Source organism: Leopardus geoffroyi, chromosome X (genome assembly GCF_018350155.1).
Source record: "Leopardus geoffroyi isolate Oge1 chromosome X, O.geoffroyi_Oge1_pat1.0, whole genome shotgun sequence".
Taxonomy (NCBI): Eukaryota; Metazoa; Chordata; class Mammalia; order Carnivora; family Felidae; genus Leopardus; species Leopardus geoffroyi.
This window is the reverse complement of record NC_059343.1, coordinates 86,967,475-86,986,067: the sequence shown is the minus strand read 5'-3', so window position 1 is coordinate 86,986,067 and position 18,593 is coordinate 86,967,475. Positions and strand designations below refer to the sequence as shown.

The following is an 18,593-nucleotide window of genomic DNA, read 5'->3' as shown; positions in this document are numbered from 1 at the left end:
CTATGATTTGTCACATAAAACTTCTACCTTTATTCGTCTCTCTTCAACTTCTGGGACCCCTATGATTCGGATGTTATTCCTTTTTAATGAGTCACTGAGTTCTCTCATTCTTATATTGAGCTCTTTTGCCTTAGTCTCCCTCTTTTATTCTGCTTCATTATTCTTCATGTTTGTCTTCTATATCGCTGATTCACTGCTCTGCTTCATCTATCCTTGTTGCTGTGGCAACCATTCAAGATTGTAGCTCAGTTATAACATTTCTATTTCATCTTGACTAGTTTTTACTTCTTTTATCTCAGCAGAAAGGGATTGTAATCTATTTTCAACCCCAGTTAGTATTCTTATTATCGTGATTCTAAATTCTGGTTCAGACACCTTGCTTGTATCTGTGTTGATTAAGTCCCTGGATATCATTTGTTCCTGTTCTTTCTTTTGGGGTGAATTCCTTCATTTTGTCATTTTGAAGGTAGAAAATGAACTAATAAAGTAAAAAAAAAATGAAAATTAAGCAATTAAAACAACACAAAAAAATTTAAAAAAGCATGCTAGATCCTAGGTGTTTTTTGGTCGGGTTGTTGAAAGAAACTTGATAGATTAGAGAAAAAAGGGAAAGATAAGAAAAGAAAAAAAAAAACGATAAAAAAGGAAAACATTTAAAAAGTTGAAAAAATGAATACAATAAAATAGAATAAAATGAAATGATGGAAGTAAAATAGAATATAAAAATGTACAAAAAAGTAAAAAATATAGTAGAAAAAAATTAAAGAAAATCTTTTTAATACAAATGGAAAATAAAAATAGTTTCTCTTTCTGTTTTCAAGAATAAGAAAAGAAAGAAAAAAAATGAATAGATGGGCCAGCAAACAGAATCAAATATGATTGAAATTACATCCGGTTTCCCCTAGAATTCAAAGTATGAAGCACTTTACAGTCTATAAACTAAGCAGGAGGGGAGATTTGTGGTGCTCCTTAAAAGTGCAGTTGGCCTAGTTGGGCAGGGCTTAGTGTAACGGCTCTGTTCTCCACCTGGTGGCACTGCTTAGCTTACTGAAGTGGATTGTTGTGGTGCATGTAGGCGTGAATGTGCATGTGCGGAAGGGGTAAAAATGGTGTCACCCAGCTACCTAGTCTGTAGTATCAGAACTCTGTGCTCTCTCCCACTAGCATTCAAACACCCTTCTTTTGTCTCTGGTCCCCAAACTCCCCACTTCTTCACCATCCGTGACCAAGCCTTTAGGTTGCCAGGCAGCACCTCCCTCCTGAGATTCATCTCAGATGTGGCTATGTTTCCCAACCCCTCACTTCTGAGGGACTGTCTTTGACCCATTCTGACCTTCTGGGGGAGGGTCTCGCTGAGCAATGGCCGAGTTCCATCCAGCCTTAAGGAATGTTTGCAAGACCATGAGGCTGCTGGTATCCAGAGACTGTAGCTGGGCACCATCCCAACCCAGAAGAATTCATGTGACCATGTAGCAGCAGCATTTCAAGGATTAGGGCAAATCACAACACACATCTGGTACCAGGCTTCACCCTTATCATCTTCAATCCAACACCAGTGCATTTTGCCATTCTCCCGTGTCTACTGGGACCTTTGCACTCCTCCCCCCAGAAAGGAGACACTCCCACAAACTCTGGCACGGGAAAGAAAGTGGGAAAAGCTGACTGAAACCACTGAAACTTATGGGAAATCTAGTCCACAGTCAGAAAAGTAGAGGACTGGCCAATACCAACAGATTCTGTCCAGTGATGAGCCCAGGCTTGATGGACCTCATATATTGCTTTTAAAGGTAATGCAGGAGGTGGGGTATGGGTGAAATAGATAAAAGGGGATTAAGAGTATACCTACTGTGATGAACACTGAGTAATGTATAGAATTGTTGAATCACTATATTGTACACCTGAAACTAATTTAACAGTGTATCTTAATTATACTACAATAAAAAACAAAAAATCAAAAAAATCCAAAAAAATAAAGGTAAACAAAACTTGAGGAGACACTGCAAATTTTAATTTTATCTTGACTTATTCTTTGTTTCATTTTAGGTTTATAGGGTAAAATCATTTGAAATTACCCCAAATAGGTCATTACTCTTTGGTCATCTGAATATAGATGGCACTTTGGTGAAACAAATGGATTTGTGAATTTTAATTTTAAACTTTTGCAAATAAAATAGCACTAAGAAAATCAAGGCAAAAAAGGTCAATTTCTCCTTTTCAATTCATGTTTTTATGAATCTTTGTTGTATGCTAAGCACCAAACGAGTCACTTTGACATAAAGGGTGGCAAAGCTATTAGAAAAAGTTAATCCCCAACCTGATTTTGCATTCATCTACACAGTATGGTGTGGACTAGCTTCTAAAAATATAAATCCATATAGAATAAGTTTTACTCCCTCAGGAACTACTTTTTTAAATTAGTTGAAATGGTTGTGAACAACATAAGACATGGCATGTGACACTGTTTTCTTATTTTTAATGTTTATTTTTTGAGAGAGAGAGAGAGAGAGAGAGAGAGAGAGAGAGAATGAGTGGGGGAGGGGCAGTGAGAGAGGGAGACAGAATCTGAAGCAGACTCCAGGCTCTGGGCTGTCAGCACAGAGCCTGGCATGAGGCTCGAACTCACAAACTGTGAGATCATCACCTCAGCTGAAGTCAGAAGCTTAACCCACTGAGCCACCCAGGCACCATGACAATGTTTTCTAATACATGTTTGGCCTTTAATTCATTAGCTACCTTCTATTTAATTTTTGGAATTAAACAGTGGCTATACACAATGACTTTATTATCTTCAGAAACTTGAATTCCTTGAGGGCCAAAGGCCCTGTAAATAAAAAGGTGCTATTATATTGGAAGTCATAGTGTTGGAAAAGATTCAGTTAATAGAAGTGTGGTATTGGAGTATGTAAACGCACTGCTTTTTTCAAGAATGATAACGTTACTAATAGAAACTTCTACTCATGACCTACCCTGTTCCTATGCTTTGGTAAAGGGTTCCTAGGATAATGCCCTCTTTCAGCCTTGGGTCATCACCCTGACCATTCCAATTCCAATCTGTGATGGTATTTTTATTCCATGGCTCTGTGCCCCTTAAAATCGTCGAAGTCTGTGGGCTCTAAATATCAAGCTGAATGAGTCAATTTGATCATAGAAGCACTGAGAATTTAGACTGTAAAAGCCTGGATGAGCTTGTCATGTCTAGGTAACCCAACTAATGAACACCTTGCCACACTTGACAAATTAGAACCACACTCAGCCGGCCCTAATGGGAAAGCTTGATAAACTTCTCTCCATAATGTCTCAAGACAATAGGATACTCATGGGGCCAGGTCTCTGATGGTTCTGTGACCTGCTTGAGAGAAGTGCTATTCCTCTTCTGTTCCCAACTGAAGGACTCAGCTTCCTTGACAACCTGCTGTAATTACTCCATCTTCCATTTTTGACCATCAGCCTGCACTAAACCCTTTCTTGAATGCTAAGAAATTATAAATATTTTATTCCTTTCTATGGATAAGGTTTCTCCTCTTCTCCACTGGATTTCAGGACACTGGGGTGGGATGGGAATGGGGTCAACATTAAAACTTCCTTGGGTTTTACCCATGCCATGTGATACTGTGTATCTGTGTAAATTCCCACATATTTTGAGGAAAATTAATTGGTTTCTAATTCCATCCACCAGTATACCCAGAAGAATTTTAGTCATATCATTATAAATTTCCTTGCCCAGAATTCCTAATGGAACAACAAGTAGAACCTCTGACAGCTTCCAATCAGTGCCTTATTACATAATTTAAAGAAATGAATAGTCCCTGAATGAATCCTAATTCTGAGGCATTAGACAAGCATATTTCAAATAATGATATCATTCAATAATTTTTAAAATGTTTATTTTTAGAGGTTGAACATGGTTCATTGCAGACTTTCTGATGAAACAATTAGCAGTCTCAAAGATTATTTCAATAATTTTTTAAGTTAAAGCACATATCGAATACCAATTGATTTAAATAGGCACATTTAAAAAAATAATTGAAGAGTATTTAAAAGATCCCATTGAGTGCATGTGGCATTATTCCTGGTTTTATGAATACTGTTTCAATTAAATGAGTGCTGGCAGAAAACACAGTGATTATTTTATCTAGAAACTGGTAGCACTGAAAATATTAAAATTATGCATTCTAATGGTTTGCATGTGTATATGTATATGTGTATGCATGTACATGTGTGATTTCTGCTTTGCCTATTTTACTATCTAAATGATTATCCTTTCCTACTACTTCCTCTGAGCTCTTCCCTTACTTCAACAGACCTAATCACTCAGAGCTTTTCTTGTTAGCCCTCTTTATACATCATTTTTTAGTTTTCAAATATTTCCAACAATGCCTTTTATTTTGGACAAGAGCTTTGGTGAAAAAAACTAAAGTACACTAAAATAAAACTGTATTTTGTCCCAATGCTACTCACAACCTGCTAGAACTTTCATGCTTTCAATCACAGGGCTAGGAGAATTGGCTAGCCAGGATTACCCCACCATTGCTTCTGTAATGAGCTGGGACTGCCAAGTGCTGATCTACAAGGTGAGGTATAGATATAATTTCTTCCATTACCGTGCACGGACTATGAAATTTAATTGCCCTTTCACTTTCTTGTTTCAGCTGGCGAAGGGTATACAAATTCCAGATGGAATAACATCAAAATTTGAGATATTCATTACTTATACACCACTTTAAATATTTTCAATCCTTTCTATTTGGGTATCCAACATTTCAATCTCCCTTTGTGATGTGTGCCAGCTTCCTTTCTTTGTTAACACCTTATCCTTTAAAGTTCAGCTACACGTCTGCAATTTTTCTTGTTTGTTTACTTTGGTACATCTCTGTAGATTCAGTTCACCATGGTCTATGTTTTACTAGAATAACAGCCACAGAGCACAATGGGAGTTGATTTCCTAAACTAGTTTACTGTCTTACTGCCTTAAAAATATGATTTTAAGATGAAACTTATTTCTCTAATCTTAACTTTGAGTAAATATTATGAAGAAAAATGAATTTTTAAAAGACTTGATTCTACACACTACTTAAATGAAAGAATTTTCTGAAATGCAAACATAGCAAGCTCCATTTGCTCAGCAATGAGGTACTTGCACAAAGTTCCCCCATGGCCTTTTTGGTGTACAAATTTATAATAATGAAGACTGCTTCTAAGGAAATAATTTGACATAAATGTTTCCTCTTTAAACTACTGCATTTAAAAAGTCATTCGAGTTGTAAACACTCAAGGATAAGCCAGTTTTAGGATCACATTATTGTGTCACAGTAACAGAGATGTGAATCACATTTATTTTTGTAATTCATGGATTCAGGTTCTCCTAAATTCTCATTTTGAGCTACTACACTCTTGATGTAAGTTGTTAGGAAAATCCAAATCATCATTCTTGTCACCAAGGCACCAAGAAATAATGTGCTATCACGAAATCACACATAGTCAGCTGATTTTGTATTTTGGTTAACCAGGTAGTTTGAAAACTATTATCCCACTAGCACTGTCTTCATACTCTTGAAGCAGAACTAGAGGAATTATACTGAGGTATACTTTGTGGTAGTTCTGTTGCTTATTCTTGCCCTAGAACTAACCATGGTATTGAGGATGGATATGCAGAAATTATGGTTTTCACCAGGTAGCAGTTACCATAGGTGACCAAACACCACCTACCTATGGAGTCTATAACATATTGGGTGATGGACTAACATGATTTTCACTACTCTAAATTTGATGAAAGTTGTATTTTTTTCAAAATGTTTTTTTCTTTTTCTTTTTTTTTTTTACCTAAACATTAAGTCCCTACATGTGGACTTATCACTTTTAGATTAATTTCTTATTTTACAGAAATAGAAATGGGAAAAAAAAGTATTAGCAGCCAAAGTTTTTTTGTTGTTGCATTTTGTTCTTTTTGTTTAATAACTGAGGGGAACTTCTTATGTAGTTCAATCTAGGATTGGGAAAATATTCCATGTTGTCTGATGGTCCCACTTTTGGCCAGATAAGAATTTTTATAAATCAACCAATCTGTCTTTGGGGGTTAGAATTTGATGCCTATTTTAAAGTATTAAAAAAAAACTCAACTCATTCTACAGTACATGTGTATAGGAGTTTAGTCCTGTATTCAGGCTTGCAAGTGTATTATTTGGTGGTTTAAACAAACAAACAAACAAACAAACAAACAGCTATTGCACATCTTCAGGGGTTCTGAGGAACATCAAGCATCTAAGACTTTCTTCCTTTTTATCAGGAGAAAACCAGCTGAACATGGTATGAAAAAAACACAACTGGTCTCTGACTGGGGGCTTAACTGTCAAGGAACAGCAAGGAAATGGGTGGCCTTTTCCCCTTTATCACTGTAGTTTTCTCTAGGCATGCAGGTTGTTCAGCCTTAGTCTTGTTTGTAGCATAGTTCTTATTATTTTCATTTAATAATCTAACTTTTGGTTCTTTATATGACTTTGCAAGTTTGCATATAGTTTGTTGCTATTTTTATTTCTTTCTGAAAAACCTCACTCAGGGCCAATTATTTTGAAAGCTACTTGGAATCTAACTCATTACAGGTTTCTTTACTCCATGTAGTAATATCTGAATATAGATACTGTCCAAACTGTACTAAGAGTAATATTTGAGTTCACAGTAACAAAAGTTACAAAGTTTGTGCAAAAGACATTGTACACCATTGGAGTACACAGAGCTTGCTATAGTTAATTTTATATATAAAGCTGCATTTCTCATTAGAACTATTTTGTGCTACATTAAAAGTAAAGTATCTGATTTAATTTTTCCCTAACAATAAAACTGAATGCTCATTTAATCTCAGAAATTTTAAGATGCAGATTTCATATTTATGATGTTTGTAAATGTTGTAATAAATCACTGGAACCTTTTAAACATCATAAATGCTTTGGAGCTCTTCAAGTTTTCCAAGGGTCATGAAATAAACCCGGCTGTGGCGATTGCGCAGGGTAGAGGTAAAAAATAGCTTTAGAAAGAGAGAAAGAGACACCATCAGTAAATATTTTATACATTGTTATCTGATATTTTACAGATACAACTATAATTTCATTTGTTCTTCATCAACCAATTAAAATTATTAAGCCATACATTTTTTTTCAGAACAGGATTTCCTGAAAGAACAAGACTTTAAATTGGTACAGAGTCTAAATTATATATTTAAAAATAATCTTTTACCGTATTCTATATAACTGTACTTCATATAGTTAAATAAAATTAGGTTTTTGTTGTGGCATTTATCTGCTGATATTCTTGATTTGTTTTGGTTAAGGATTCCCCTTTGCTTTAAAAAAATCTTTTACTCAAGTTGGCTTTACTTTTTCTTTTAATACAAGGAAATGTATTAAACGATGTTGTTTGGCATTGTTAACAGTGTTTAAATGGCTACTGAAACTTTCTATTTTGTGGGATTTTCCATTTCAGTGGAATGGACATGACATCAATACATTGGTAGTATGAGTTAAATTAATCAGCCTAGAGAGGAACATGTCGTATGAATATGGTCTGTGCCATACAGAAAATTAAAACAGAACATGAATATAAATAGCAAATGGAGGCCTCCTTGTTAGGACTAAGGCTTTATACATCCACAATGAATATACTTAGAAGAGTTTTGATATTGATGATGGTGATGATGATGGTGATGATGATGATGATAACACTAGCTACCCTTGACTTAACACATTTTATATACAGGCAGTATATGATATGCTTACTATATGCACATTAACACTAATTGTCAAAATTATTACCAAAGCAGTTTTTGATATTTCCATTTGGGAGATGAATGAACTAAGGGTCAGGAAGATAAATCAAACTTCCAGGTTCTTATACCTAGTTATGTGGCCGAGCCGGTATACGCATGCTAAGACCATCTGACCTCAAACACTGATTCTTCCCATGTATGTCCCGTCATATTGCAAACCAGTATTTTTCTTTGATGCACAATGCTTTACCCTGGTTGTTCTAATATTAATTTGAATCCTCTGCAATGTCTTCCAAAGGTGGATGTTTCATAATTTTATTAGGATTATTTTTTTCATGCTATTATTTCTCATAATATGTAGAGACTGTAATGATTTTATACAATGCATTTTTTCCATTTAAAGTATCTGAATTGGTTGTTAAAAATGATCACACTACACAAAAATTGACAAATCTTAACTTTATTTTTCTTACCTTTAAAATGGAAATAATACCCACTTGTGAAGATTAAAGTAATGCTGTGAGTATTAAGCACAAACTCTACCACATATTAGGTGTTTGGGAAACATAAATACTTTTTTCTTCTATTATTGAATTATGTTGAAAACTATAAAAGACAGATTTACTCAAGCATTCTGTTTCAAATTATCATTAATACAAATATGAACAGAACTGTGCATCAAAGGCAATAATGGATTTTGCATCACACAAAATAATGGTTAAGTTTTTCTTAGGACATAATTAGGATTTTTACATTTTTAGAAAAAAAAATTTTTTCAAATCAAATTATCATCATTTACCAAATTGATATTACTACTGCAAAATGAAAAACTGTTTTCATCAATAGTTTGCCAACTTGGGAATTATGTCATAAATATATTTATGGACAGAAGGCATTGGATTTCCTTGTTTAATTTTCATTGTGTGCTTTATTTTTGCTGTAACTAGGGGATATAAACAATACCTTGTCACCTCGGGTACACAGAAATCTCAGCTTCTTAATTGACCTGCGCTGTAGTTCACTTTCCAGAACCCTTGATTGCAAAGAGCGGACTTCAATGGCCTTTTGGCCCCATCCTGTGGTTCGCTGTGTACACTCAAAAGCTGCAATAAAAATTTAAAAAGCAGAAAAGCAGTCAACATTTGATTATTAAGAAGCTCATTATTGTAGTTCAGGTAAAAATATTCTTTTTTCCCTCCTTCTGCAGTTAGTCATCTGCCCATTATGCTGCTCAGCAGTGGTATTCATGCAAGCTATCTACTGTTACAATTGTGATCAATGTTGAGTAATTAGATCTCAATTAACTTTTGTATTCATATACCCTAATACCACAGAAAAAGCTAAGTGTTAATTCTATCCTGTTTGTAAAAAGTCAAATCAACTGACAGCCATTTTTTTTATCTTACAGTCTAGTTGAGTTATAGCATTCCATAAGGGTTTGTATTTATGCTCAAGTGACATACATAAAAACCTGATTAACTTCAAAATTAAAACTGTTAAAAAATGACTTGCTCAGATAATGACTTTAGCAACTCTAATGGAAGTCAATGAATAACCACATTATAAACAGAACTACATCTAATTTGATACTGTTTAGGCTCAATCTTATTCAGGAAATTTTATTAAGATTTTAACTTTTGGACTCTGTGTCACTTGGTGACAATAAAGATTATGACAATTGTATGTTGACAGATAATGACTACACTTATCGTGGTGAGCATTGAGTAATGTATAGAATTGTAAAATCACTATGTTGTACACCTGAAACTAATATAACATTGTACGTTAACTGAATTTCAATTAAAAAATTATGAAAATTGCTTAAAGCAGAAAAACCTAATTATGTAACTAGCTATATAGTCATCTGGTGCTGTAAGGTATTTTCTGACACAGGGAGCAGTATTATTGTTAAATGTTTAATATTTACTTTGATTTTATGTACTTTATAGGAAAGCAAATTTCCATAAATAAATCCAATCCTGCACTTAAAATAATATCAAAATTTTATGTCAAACTGAAATAGTCTAGAGAACACCAAAACAAAGCACCTCCATTCCTATATTAACATGACTAAAATCAGAATTCAGTTCATTAGACTTCCCATTTTCTTATTTTTAAAATATTTTTTTTTAGACAGAGAGAGTACAAGTTCAGAGGAGAGGGGCAGAGGGAGAGAGAGAGAGAGAAAGAATCTTAAGTAGCTCCATGCTTAGCACTGAGCCTGACATGGGACTCAATTCCACAACTCTGGGATCATGAGCTGAGCTGAAATAAGAGTCAGATGTTCAACTGACTGAGCCTCCTAGGCACCCCTCCATTTTATTCTATTATAAGCACAATAAACTCTGAGTTGTTATAATATAGTCTTAAAATTTTTATCATTGTCAAAAGTTCTAGAATACCTTTAAGCCAAAATTTACCTGGCCTATATATGTAAAAATTAAATATGCATAAAAGGACACATGAAAAAATTATTAAACTTGATTAAAGTGACTTTCTATAGGCACAGTGTGAGGCATTTAGAATTCCTCAACTAAAACCTACTAAGCATTTATTATCTCTTGCTTCCTTTCCATTATAATTCAAAGTATTTTTGTGTATGAAGTTGACTACAAAATTGTAATTAAATTATAATTGCACTTTTTTGTGCAATTATATTTTATAGTTGTATTTTTATTCAGACAAATGGCTCTCCTGGAAGAAGACTTAAGTCTAGTTTCAGACTAGAATTAAAATCACTCCAGATACAAAGTAAGTGAGGGGAATCCATGACCTGATTGATGGAAACAAGTAATAGATGTAGTCTATCCAGATTTGAATTTTTTCACCTATATGAATACTTTATTAAAATTGTTATTTTTGTCAACAACCACACAGAGCAAACAATTCTAAATTTAACACACAGGGTACTTGCTGAGTCCAAGCACACAGTTCATATGGAATTATACAATTTTCACCTTAATTCTGAAAAACATTAATTTGCCATTTAACCTAGCTACTGAGCTAGCTTGCTTATGAAATGGGATCCAATGATTTGGAGTGGGTATGTTTAGTGATACCTGCTGTGAATGCTAAGCCTCTATTTATTTGTTTGAAAATACAAATCAATGATCTTATTATTGAAAATATTTATTATATCTCAAGGTAATGTAAATTTTAGATTGGGGAAATCTGGATCTAGGTTAGTTTTAAATAACAAAGCAGTTGTTTTTAGAAAGAAGGAGAAATTGATTTCCTTAATATCAGTGTTATACCGTAGTCTTTAGTATATTCTCAAAATACCCCTAATACACAAACCAAAATATCACATTCTTATAGTGCCATACTTTATTTTACATGGAGAGATACATTTTTCAAATTCTTGCAACTTAAAATAGCTTTTTGTTTTACATCAGAAGTTGTCCTGCCTAAGGACAAGAGCTTATGAGATGACATTTTAAGACCCTTTGATTCCTATGATTGTCCAGTGGCATAAATATAGGGGTTTGCCCAGTTTCCCATTTCAGCTGAATTTCCTTATTTCAATTTCTGATTAACATATTGATTGCAAATGTACCATTGTAAAGGTTAGAACAAGATTCATTTTTCAGTTTCTTTTGTCCCAGGTCTGTCAATTATAAGCATTTACCTCTGTTACTGAAAATGGTTTTAAACCCTTTGGGAGTTCTTACCTATTTGAAGAAATTGGAAGAGGTTTTCAGGACAATGCTTAACACTGTGTGCAAAAAGAAAGGATTCTGCAAATGCAATGCAAAGTGCCATCATCCCATAATGAAAAAAAGTCCATTAAAAAGCAGTTCTTTCAAACTGGTCCTTAAAGCCACATGGGAATCACACTTAACCATTTCATAAAGATTTCAGAAGCTTCCAACTCTTTAACAGACAAATTACCCTACTCTCTCTCTCTCTCTCCCTCCTTCCCTCCCTCCCTTTACTTCTCCTTCCCCCTTCCCCTTTATTTGCTTCATTAATCTCCTCTTCCTTTCAGAATCATTTACCCTCCGTCAAATCTTCCTATTCTCCCTAATACTTTCCTGTTCATATGCATTCTGTTTCTTATCTACAATCACCTTTGTAGTCACCAAACCTCAGAAACATACACGAGTCTCAAGTTATTCATAGTTTGCAGATGAGCAGTCCTGCATTGGTCAAGAAGAAAACAATGTTCTGGCCTGATGAAGATGAAGTCAGTTTTCTTTATGTTGCCACCTGGATAGTACCTAATAGGCATTCCAGCTAGTCATATTTATCTCTTACATAAATGAAGGACGATGAAATCTTAGTGATAACCAACATGTCACATATTTAGTTTGTATTTGATTCTTCACAGGATTATCATTCTCTAAACAGATAACTATTTACTATATGAAATAGAGATATTCTGCTCTTCTTTTATGATTATTTGGCAGTCTCCTAAGATAAAGGTAACCCCCTAACATCAGTGTGAGGGAATGAAGCATTTCCAACATCTGCATAAAATCTGCGACCAAAGGGAATTAAAATAAAATTATGGATTATTGTGGAAAGGAATTCCTTTCTTATTTTAATTTTATGATTATTGCACATGAACAACTAAAGCAGTTGAAATTAGACTCTTTGTAGTAGCCTTGTGAATTCATTAAGCATATGGCAAACACACACAACTTAGAAAGTATGCAGTATCCTAAATTAACCCTATATGCCTTGAGGAAATGTGATATTTCAGAAAACAGAAGTTTCTATAGGATCATATGAAAAAGAAAAAATTTTGTACATACCTACTGAAGATGGTATGTTTTTCCACACCTCAAGAATCTTCTTGAAGAGTTGTTCATTTGCTTCCATAGAAAGGGCTTCAGCATTGAAGGTGAGCATCATGCCAATTCCCAAGGAATCAGGTAAAATGATGATATTCTGTGGTATAATGATTTCCAGGGGCTGGAATTATGTTTCATAAAGATTTATATGTTCAACATTTTATCACTACTACTTTAATTGAAGCAGCTTGACTGAGCAATAAAGATCAAAAAGGGGTTTGAAGTGCAGGGAGGAAAAGAAACTTCTATTTTAATATTAAACAGCATGCTATCTAACATTTTAATATTAAACACCATGCTCTCTTTGAAAAGAGCCTTTTCCATGTCATAAAGACATCACTGTTTAAATAGTGTACTTTAGAAAACTTTGTTTGAAAAAAAGCAGAGAGATATTTCCAACACAGGAAAAATTGTTGAAATTTAACAAAGTGTGTATAATGATAAAAGAAACGTTACTTGTTACAGAGTTGGACTACAGATTCATTTCAGCACACTAATGAATACTTTAGTGATGAATATGTGAACCAACTAACAAATACACAATCACTGGTTATCTACACAATTAATTTACATCAGAAATAGAAATTTAGCTTTAAAAAAAGCTTGAGCTTGAAATGTTTACAAGGGGCAACTTTATAATATTCATCACTGCTTGAAATAAAACAGCCATTCTCCCTTCACAAAAATGTAGAATTTCTTATCTAAATTATATAATCATAAAATATCTTCAATACACAATTCAGACATGAGAGATGTATCAGGTGACATAATATGAAATATTAAGCAATATCTAATAATTCGTTAATTTTATGATGTTAAAACAATGTGATCAATTTTAAACTACATAAATTGCCACATTAGTAGTATTTCTCTGAGAAATGAACAATTACATTCCTTTATTATTTCTCTAAATTAGCAAGTTACAAGAAAATAAGGTCAGAAACTATACTTGCCAAACCCAGCGCACTCAGGCCAAGTGCTTGAGGCCATGTCTCAGCAACAACAATCCTTAAAACTAAAATGGGGATCCAGAGGCGAAAAGCAAATTTAATGCGTTCCCTGGGCACTTGCATGAGCAATTGAATCAGAAAAGAGATGAAGGAAGAGAGAAAAAGAAATTTCAAGGAAGAAAGTTGTCTAAAAACATCTGTTTAGAATAGAGGTGGACTGCTGTAAACCCAGAAAGCCTCAGAGGTAATTCCCTTGCTTCTCAGAAGATTCCTGCAGTAACCAGATATTCTTTAGCACACATGGCTCCCTTGTAGCATTACAGGTTTTGTACTTTGGAGCTCTTGGAAAAATAGCATTTTTAGTGCATTCTGTTTCAGAAGACACTCCCCTCCATTTTATTAGAGTCCTTACTGTTTTAATGGGTCAAGACACTAGGGCATTTAGCTAAAAATACTATTTTTTGAATATACTTAAGGTATCATAATTAGGTCATAAAATAATTTTTTAAAAACTGATCTCTCATTCTTGCTTTTACAATAATGAACTGATTGTTTCAAAAGGAAATAATTCTCCTTGCTTGGTAATCAAGTAGAACACAGAGTGCAATCTTCCTGAATGATGTTTCAAATAAGTATAAACTTGGACCAATATTGCAATGTTTAATATGGCACTGGCTTCATAATGAAGGCTATCTGCCATGCCATAAAAAAAGATTCAGGAAGCTATGGAAGACATTCCAACTGACAAGTACTATAATACTTACATTAATATTAATCTGAACTCATATCTAAGTGACTTTGGCTGGGCTTGGTTCAATACTTTCTACATTATAAACAGGGTGGTTTCTATATACTCATAGGTGACAACTGAGTGATCAGCTAATTAGATTGTTAATATGACCAACATGTTTTTTTAAATGTCTCCACTAATGATCTGACAATTGCTCTATGTAATTTTTCAGAGATGTATGAGAATTCTGAAAGCTATGTAAAATATCATATTACTACAGTGACTTAAAAGTACAAAAAAGTTTTCTCCTGGACTTTTATATAATGCTAAACTGCTAAAATTTTAGTTGTCAACAAACTGAGGAATTAAAAAAGGGTGAAGCAGAGATTTGTTGTTTCAGCCCTTTTTAAAAAAGATATAATTTTCAATAAAGCAAACATCACTGCTACCATCAAATTTGAGACACTCAGAATCATATTTTGTATGGTGCATGTGTGGGGGGTATTATGTTCAAACTCTATAAATTATGTGTATGGTATTTTTACAATTATCCATATTTTAGATATTTCCCCATAGTCTCATTATTTATAATTATTTAAGAGTTAAGAGTTGAAGTACATTATCTTTTAAACTGCTGAATCCTTTGATCAGAAATTCTAACTATAATTGATACTATATAAGAGAACACTATGATAATTTGCTATATGCCACAGTTAAAGCACTAGGATTTGGATAATGAAGGAGGGTGCATATAATAATGTTGCAATACTGCTGTATTTTTAAAGAATCTGTTTAAAAATGTATTATGGAGTACAGAAGGACTAAAAGCAAAGATTGCAAACTCATACATCTACTAGGGCTAGTTATTATAAATACATAAAGGTGGATGGATAGGCAATGTATGTATATATTCCATCTAAAAGGGGGCAGCCATAAAAAAATAAAAAAAATAATAAAATAAAAGGGGCCAGACAGGAATAATTTCCAGTTGATAATGGCCAGATAGTAATGAGAGCCATATGTTATCAGACCTTTTGGTTTATCAATGGAAGTCCAGATTTTTAAGTGTAAACTCTATTCATTTAAAAACAAACAAACAAAAACACTGTGCAAGACAAAATACATCTGAAGAATAAACAGACTCAGCTGTGTGGCTAAGAAGCCATTAGTGATTTCTGTTTATCCATTACTACTTTCTGGTACTCTATACTTATCTTTTAGGTTTCAGCTCCAGTATAGATATTCATAATCATATTTTTAAATCTTTAAGAATTTTGACTGTTATAAAAACTCAAATTGTGGTGTACAATTTCTAGGGATCTTACGTTATTTGGCAGAGTCACATCAGACATAACCTCAGATTCTGCATCAATGATGTGATATCCATCTGCTGAGCTGAAGAAAATCTTTAGTCTTTTTTCAGAACCAATAGCCAGGTCAACTGTCACTGGCTTATGACCAACTGTTGGAAACACCTGTAGATATAAAACCAAATATGGCCGAAAGGCCAAAAATGACACTCTGACTAAGGTAAATGTTCCCATGCTCTTGTTTAACATGTTTATAAAATCCTGGTTGATTTCTAAAATTATATAATGCATTTAGAGACCTATGTATTTTCAATTTTTCTTAGGTCTGTTACTATAACAAGAACATAATTATATTGAGGTTTTAAATATTGAGTTTTCCTTCAGAGGCCAAATCTCCAATGATTATAAGAACCTTGTATGGCCTGCACTCTTTTCACTCTTTTTTCTGTCTTTAAATTCCTTGCCTTGAGTTTCAGCAGATGAAGGAGCTCATCTGGTCTCTTAAACCGGTTCGCTGGATCAGCTGCCTGTATTTTTGCCAGTATTCGTATATAGGCTTCATAGGACATGTAGTCTCCTTCGGAGTCTGCTGATTGATCAATGCATACTTGGTAGGGAATGAAAAAGGCCAGACATGTTAACCTACCATAGAATGGATGTACTCTAGGCTCCTATGATTCCTAATCTAAGGAAACAAAAAGCCAAACAGGATTCATTGCCAAGTTCAGGTCACAGGAGAAGACTGGGCATCACAGGATTCACCATACTGTAGTCATGAGGTGAGATTCAAGAACTACAGGGAGGACTTTGACCAGAAACTGTATATCAGGCTAGACAGACTGTTGGTACTTATCTTCTTTGTTTTCCAGCTCCATATCAGGCAGCTCTGACCAATCAGCAGACAGCCAAGAACAAACCCATATCCAAATACTGACAGCTGACCCAAGGCCCAATTTAGGGAGATCAGATCAGACTTGCCAGGGTAGACACAGACTGTCTAATATAGTAGTCTGTGCTATTTACAAAAGAACATACTTATTATTCAAATAGACATTAAGAGGCAGTTATAGAAATTAGCCCATCTTATTGCATACATGTGATGTTTTGGCCTCGAAAATATACCATGTAAACAGATCCTGACCTTAGATACAAAATTATTTAATAAATACCTTGTTGGAGTCTATCATGATGTGTCCTTAATCAGTGCTTTGTAAAAACTTGTGCATGGACCAACTAGTTCAAAGTCACCTGAAACATTTGCTAAAAATACAGATTCCCAGGCCCTACTCCAGACCTACTAATTCAGCCTGGGGTTGGGTCTGAGATCTAAACTTTTAACAAATGTTGCAGATGATTCTGATGTTCACTCCAGATTAGGAGTTATTGGGGCTGTATATAATGCTCCAAGTTCATTAATCAGTCCTCACTGCTACAGAATAAGCACAAAATAATCCTATTTCACAAAGTTCTGGAGTATTATTAAAAACTAATAAACATAAAGAGTCCCCAGTTTATGAGATGTGATTAAAAAATCATTAGTGACTTAGTTGTTTGGGACACCAACTGGTTACCTTAAGAGACTGATCCATAGAAGTTCAGTTAAACCATAATAAGGGTGGAAATATTACTGGTAATCCAAATAAGCCTAACCACCATTCCTTGCAATAGTTCTGGAGAGAAATGTGTTTAGAGTTCCAGCTTGGATGAGATATAGACCCACTCTGTTCTCACCACCCCCATCCTTGTAGCCCTGGTAATTAGAGCAAAGGCTTTCTCTTCCCTCATTCCTCTTTCAGTGGGGCTCTCCCCTCTACCATTGCCACACCTTTCCTCACCTTCCCTCTGCTCTCCACCCCCCACTAAGAGAGAACAGGGAATTTCTCAGCTTCAAGTCATTGGGGTGGCACCCAAAGCCTGTGTTTGGGGCTCTAGAAGAAAAAGTCTTCATGTTGACTACAGGAATTGGGAGAGAGGAGCTGGTAGGGTAGTCCTCTAAGAGGAGGGGTCAGGGATTTCTCTCATACTCTCCCTTGCTGTGTGGCACCTGTGAATTATCTAAAAAAGGGTTAAATGATAATTATTCACATGGTATAGTCAAATTACATTAACTGTAGAAGAATGGTATATATTTCTGCCAGTATATTTCAAAATATTGTTGTGTTTACAATTTCTCAAAAGAAAAACCATATGATCTAAAGAAAATGGAGACCACTTACTTTAATAGCAGTACTTTCATCGAAGGACTTTGGTGCCCATGCATAAAGGTGAATTGATGACTTCAAAGCAATTGCAATATATGTTGTTTCTTCATGTTGGACTACAATGATAAAACACAAAGAAGTAACAATGCCACAGAGTTAACAAGAACACTCAGGTATTTGTATTGGTCATTAAGAATGTTATAACCACAATATAAGCACAGATTATATATATTAGAAAAGCTTTTTAGTTACAATTTGATGCCCCCCAAAAGGTGACAAAACTAACTATATAGTTTTATGAAGTGTATGCATTAGACTTTAAGAGTACTCTAAATTGTACACTGAAAACTACAGAACATTGCTGAAAGAAATTAAAGGAGACCTAAATAAATGGAAAGACTTTTTGTTCATGGATGGGTAGACTTAACATTCTTAAAGGGCAATACATGGATGGACCTATAGGATATTCTGCTAAGTGAAATAAGTCAGACTGAGAAAGACAAAGACTGTATGACTTCACTCATATGTGGAATCTAAAAAAAAAAAAAGAATAAACAAACAAAAATCAGAATCAGACCTATAAATACAGACAACAAACTGATGGTTGCCAGAGGGAAGGCAGTCAGGGGATGGGCAACGTTGGTGTAGGGGAGTGGGGGATAAAGGCCTCCAGTTAGGGAATGAATAAGTCATGGAAATGAAAGGCAAAACATAGGGAACATAGTCAACGATATTGTAATAACATTGTATGGTGACAGATGGTAGCTACATTTGTGGTGAACACAGCATCACATACAGAGAAGTTGAAGCAATATGTTGTACACCTGAAACTAATTTGATATTATATTGT

At 34.4% G+C, this 18,593-nt stretch overlaps 1 protein-coding gene across 2 annotated transcripts in view; it reads right to left on the bottom strand.

The window, feature by feature from the left end:
* Nucleotides 1–3,867: 3,867 nt before the first annotated feature.
* Nucleotides 3,868–18,593, bottom strand: part of NRK (Nik related kinase) — a 147,125-nt gene continuing 132,399 nt past the window's right edge. The window contains exons 24-28 of one of the 2 annotated variants that reach the window (XM_045471500.1): nucleotides 17,759–17,859; nucleotides 15,558–15,707; nucleotides 12,514–12,673; nucleotides 8,720–8,859; nucleotides 3,868–7,018 (exon numbers count right to left, since the gene is read on the bottom strand). In XM_045471500.1, coding sequence (XP_045327456.1) covers nucleotides 6,923–7,018; nucleotides 8,720–8,859; nucleotides 12,514–12,673; nucleotides 15,558–15,707; nucleotides 17,759–17,859 — 647 coding nt within the window. In that variant the 3' untranslated portion in view covers nucleotides 3,868–6,922. The remainder of the gene's footprint in view (nucleotides 7,019–8,719; nucleotides 8,860–12,513; nucleotides 12,674–15,557; nucleotides 15,708–17,758; nucleotides 17,860–18,593) is intronic. The other variant, XM_045471501.1, reaches the window with a different exon arrangement.